The sequence below is a fragment of the Juglans regia genome, chromosome 2 (assembly GCF_001411555.2).
Source record: "Juglans regia cultivar Chandler chromosome 2, Walnut 2.0, whole genome shotgun sequence".
In the NCBI taxonomy this organism is placed as follows: Eukaryota; Viridiplantae; Streptophyta; class Magnoliopsida; order Fagales; family Juglandaceae; genus Juglans; species Juglans regia.
The window spans coordinates 2,425,607-2,430,702 of NC_049902.1; the positions used below are offsets into that span (position 1 = coordinate 2,425,607).

Consider the following 5,096-nt stretch of genomic DNA (forward strand, 5'->3'; position numbering starts at 1 on the left):
GATCGATCATTAATTAATGGACTCCATCCGACTTTCAGATCAATTGCAATTAAACTATATATTGGCACACACATGATCATTAATTGGTATTGGCCGTGTCTACTTAATTATTTTAGGATGCAATATACATTGATCTCGATCATAAGGAGTTTCCTTAGAGATATTTTTTTCAAGAGGGTAAATACAAAGTAATTTTATACTCCCATTTAATTTATAATTAGCATCTACGCATGCACAACTACTACTACTTACATATATAATATCTAACCGAAATTAATTATTAGTATATATCCTGAAAAATGGTTAATTATATTTTGAGTCCGTTGAAATCACCCAAGACAGAACCTAATTATGTTCTTGTATTTCCAAACAGAATATTCCAATATATATACATTAACCCTAGGCCTCATGCTGGCCTTGATCAGAGTAAATACTTGATAATCAACTTAATTATAATAAATATTGGCTGTATGCTTTAAAAGGACGGTTTTCCTTGCTTTATGATCTCATGACATGACTTAAGTTGATAGGAATATATAGCTAGCTAGGTGCTTGCTGATCACTTGTAATGAAGAAAAAACTTCTGAAATAACAAAAGATGGCAATTATCAGATTTGATTAATGTTACTTTACCAGCTAGCTAGCTCTGAACAAGAAATATATATATATATATATATATATGCATTAATTATGACTGAATTTGGACAAGATATATATATGGTTCCTATACATATATAGCAGCACTGCTGATTTCAGTACTTGCGGCTTAATTTGCTGAACCAGTATAAAAAAGATCACAAAAACAACAGCCAAAAAACCCCCTTCTTTTTATATAACTTCGCATTTTGTATGAGATTTTCCTATCATTAATATATTAAAAAAAAAAAAAATCAACTACATGCACAATATCTATGTGATCCGTCACTGAAACAACTTGTAAGGAAAAACTAGCGAGCTGTCCATCTTTTTGAGATTTTCGAGCGTTGATGACTTTCTTCGGCCTACTCCTCGATCGCTTCCTCTGATGCTACTTTATTTAATATAGTTTTGGGTTTTTGGTGGTGATCAAGGCCTGCTTTTATACGCTTGCATGATGTTAGCTAGGGTTCTAGCTTATATTAATACTATCTCAGTATGCATTGTTGAGAAAATTTATATTACGTACTAGTCCGTAGAATATTCATGCATGTGATGATCTGGCTGCTTTCTCATTGTGTATATATATATATATATGTGTGTGTGTGTGTGTGTGTGTGTGAGACACACACACCCCCAGAGTACATTGATTCCAACTCTTTGTCAAAAACTTGTTTATAGATGTGAATTATTCTTCTTCAATATGTATGCATCAATAGAGTACTGTCCCCAGGCCCCGCGCGCATCTTCAGAGTTTTGAAGGTATCCGGAAAAATATTATTGTGAATTATTTGGTGTTGTTTGATTGCTAGCTCCTATATATCAAGTGGTATTCTCTTTCTCTGAAATAAAAAGTGGGAAAACTTTATATTATTAACCTGATTAATTAGAATAATAATAAAGGAGGCACTGCAATATCATGTATTAAACTACGTACATGACATTATTCTGGGTTTATTTTGAGCAACTTTATACATAAATTAAATGTATACTCATGATCATGATCTCCATGATGCATTATGTATTCATGAAACAATCCTAATTTAGGTTTCCTGAAGAGTGGCTCGATCTATGAAATAATTGACAGACAGTCTAGTACTAGTACTACTGCTGATCTATTACCTATATCAGAACGTCTATATATATACTCATTAATTTGCGCCGATCCTTGTATGTATTTTTTTCATTCCTACCAATATATACGAGCGTACGATCGCGGAGAGTGGATTAACGTACGTACAAGATTAGCCTGTACATATATATACATGATATATGTATACCCTTATTAGATGTCATGAAAGTAAAATAGGGTTTTAATTTTTTAAAAGTACTTATATATAATTGTAAATTATATAAACCGAAAGTCACATGGTTATTATGGTATTAATCATGCCTTTTCATATTCATATTATATTATATTTGAGCTGACTTGTTCTTTTTCATTTTCTATTGGACTTGTAAGACAAAGTAGTGCAAATTGCAGCATAAAGTCCCATATAATTAATTAATTAATTAATGATTTAGTTAGAGTGTGTTGGGGAAGCCGGGGAAGACGGATTAATTGGATCGAGAGGATCATTAATTAGTTTTATATTTCTAATAAACAGTGTGTTTGTTGATCGACGGACGAGAAATATATAGGAATTAGGACATGGGAATGGGAGAGATCCCCACTCGCTTGATATTATTAGCATGAAGGTCAGATTCATTCCTTTAGTGTACCTCCCATTTATTACCTTTGTCTTTTGCCTCCATTCCTTCTCCATCCACTAAATGCACTTTGCCTTGCTCCTCCACCATTTCCTTTTGTCACTGAATTTTGCAGCTATCTCTGATCTCTACATCCCTCCAATTAGGGTTTCTGGATCCATTGACGACTCACCCAAAAACAAAATTCAGTGTCCACATCTTTCCTTCGCTAAGGCTACTTTATCTTTGGAGAACGCTAAACAGCTTTTGAAATAGCTCTAGCAAGGGAAAAGGTGGTTCCCTTTTTTATTCATTTGATCAAGAAACCTAAATCACGAACAGGTAAACATATGTCTAGCTTCTTTCAGCTTCATTTTCTATGCTAATAATTGTTTTTCCTGTTTTTCTTTTTTGGGTAAGCTAAAGGGTAAAGAGAGACTAGATCCCTCTTCTTAGAGAGTTTCTATGTTCATATATACCCCAATAAGCTGTGTGAACATAATTACAACGAGTTGCACCAGTCAGATCCTACGTTCTACCAGTTCTAAAAGGATACAAGCACCATACCTTTCGAAACATATTTTCAGCTCAAACTTAACTAGAGTTCTTCCGGGAAGAGAGAGAGAGAGAGAGAGAGAGAGAGAGAGCTGAACCAAGTGATCATAGAACGGGGAAACCGAGAATTGAGGAATTTTATGTAGAACGCCAAGCTAGCTGGTATATGGTTGTGGCAAATCCTGCCTCTTCGACTTGTTTGTTGTAGACTTCAGAGAAGAGAAAAATATAGAGTGCTAACAACTAAAATTCTTTAAAATTATGAGAGAAAAGGAAGATTAATATAACTAGAATATTGATCATGATCAGGAAGCTGTGACAGATATTATTTTCCTCATTTACGCAGGTATGCATATATTTTCTTAAAATATGTGTATATTTTTCTGTGTGGGTGTGATCTGTGTACGTGTCTTGGGGGGGGGGGGGGGATAGAGAGAGAGAGAGAGAGTAGTGGTTTCCGGTATCGATTTCTTCAAATCGGTGTTCAACTAAGGAAAGCATGTATCAATTATGGGATGTTTTGCTGATCTTTCCCTAGATAACCCTAGCACAGAGGTTGTTGTTGACTCCAATAACAGATAACATAATGTTAGGGAAAGAAGAGGAGGGGAATAAAAGGGGTGCGATTGGGTTCTAGACTCTAGTACTTGAAATCTTTTTTTTTTTTTTTGGAATAATTAGCAATTACTATACTCATAGAGAAAGATTCTCTTTAAAAAACTTAATAAATAAAAATTTAATATATTACTCTGAAGTGAAAAAAAAAAAGGCAAAAAAAAAAAAAAAAAAACAATACTTAAATGGGTTATAATTACGACTCCAATCTTCTTGGTGCAGTGAAAATGGCTTCATCCAGCTCCTACAATTCTCCTTGTGCTGCCTGCAAGTTCTTAAGGAGAAAATGCATGCCAGGTTGCATCTTTGCACCCTACTTCCCACCAGAGGAACCCCAAAAATTTGCCAATGTTCACAAGATCTTTGGTGCAAGCAATGTGACTAAGCTCCTTAATGAGCTTCTCCCTCACCAGAGAGAGGATGCAGTTAACTCTCTCGCCTACGAGGCTGAGGCACGAGTAAGAGACCCCGTTTATGGTTGTGTTGGTGCCATCTCATTCCTTCAAAGACAAGTCCAAAGGCTCCAGAAGGAACTTGAAGAAGCCAATGCTGATTTGATACGTTATGCTTGCAATGAGATTCCAACGGCTTTGCCTCCGCATCCCGGGGTAAATCTAGTTCAACCAAATATGGCTCATGCTCGTTCAAGACCAGTCTTGCTTAGCAGTAGAATATTTGGTAATGAAGGAGGATCAGGGTTTTATCAACCCCCTTACTCTCTTCCATGGGACGACACTTCCCCAGCAGGAAATATCAACGAAGGAGGCCAGGACGGAAGTATGTGATGGAAATAAGAGCACTTTCAATAAGGAGGAGGCTTTTCTCTCTATGGGGCATCATGGCCTGAAGAAACGCAAGCTCTTGGTATGGTATATTATATATTTAGCTCAGTTTTCTAGTCTGTTCGGGTTAAAAAAAAAAAAAAAAACAACCTTAGTTGTCTAGCTAGCTAGCTGCACATGGACTCTCGTAGCTAGATTATCAGCTATGTTCTGATGTTTCCTAGTAATTTATTTGGTGGGCTTTAAGTACTGCATAATTATTCTGTTAAAACCAAGAAAAATACTGTGGGTGTTTCAGTGTCGAGCTCGGGACCTAAATAAGGCTGTAGAACATAGAATACGGCGTGGCTAAAACTTTAGATCTCTTGTTGTGTTATTAGAGCAGCAAGCTAGCTATGGCATGCGCATGCCGTGTTGATGTGTTTGTCAATGTTTGTGTTTGATAATAAGTGGTAATTATTAGTTGAAGATCTTTTAAAGAGGATTCTCTAGCTAGCCAAGTCTATGGCTTTAGTTCTGTTTTACCCTATATATTCTCACCTTTGCTTCTGCTTTGTTCTTGAGGACCACCGTCCCAATTTCTTAATTTATACATCAAATCTGGTTGGGCTGATTGATAGCCATTGCTTTCGAGAGAACCATAGGAAAGATGTCAAATTGAACTCCAAGTTGCACTTACTTGACCATTGATTTTAATTCCCATCTGTTGCTGTACACAAACACACACATATACATATATTTTTTTTTATCAAATTGATGTGATGGAAATTACTGATATTTCATTGCAGAAAACCTAGCTAGAAAATGATATACATATAT

At 35.7% G+C, this 5,096-nt stretch overlaps 1 protein-coding gene across 1 annotated transcript; it reads left to right on the plus strand.

The window, feature by feature from the left end:
- The first annotated feature begins 2,302 nt into the window (after nt 1-2,302).
- Nucleotides 2,303-4,721, plus strand: LOC109003840 (LOB domain-containing protein 25-like). The gene is made up of 2 exons (XM_018982152.2): nt 2,303-2,667; nt 3,718-4,721. The coding sequence occupies exon 2, from the start codon at nt 3,723-3,725 to the stop codon at nt 4,278-4,280; it is 558 nt and encodes a 185-aa protein (XP_018837697.1). The 5' UTR covers nt 2,303-2,667; nt 3,718-3,722; the 3' UTR covers nt 4,281-4,721.
- Nucleotides 4,722-5,096: the final 375 nt, after the last annotated feature.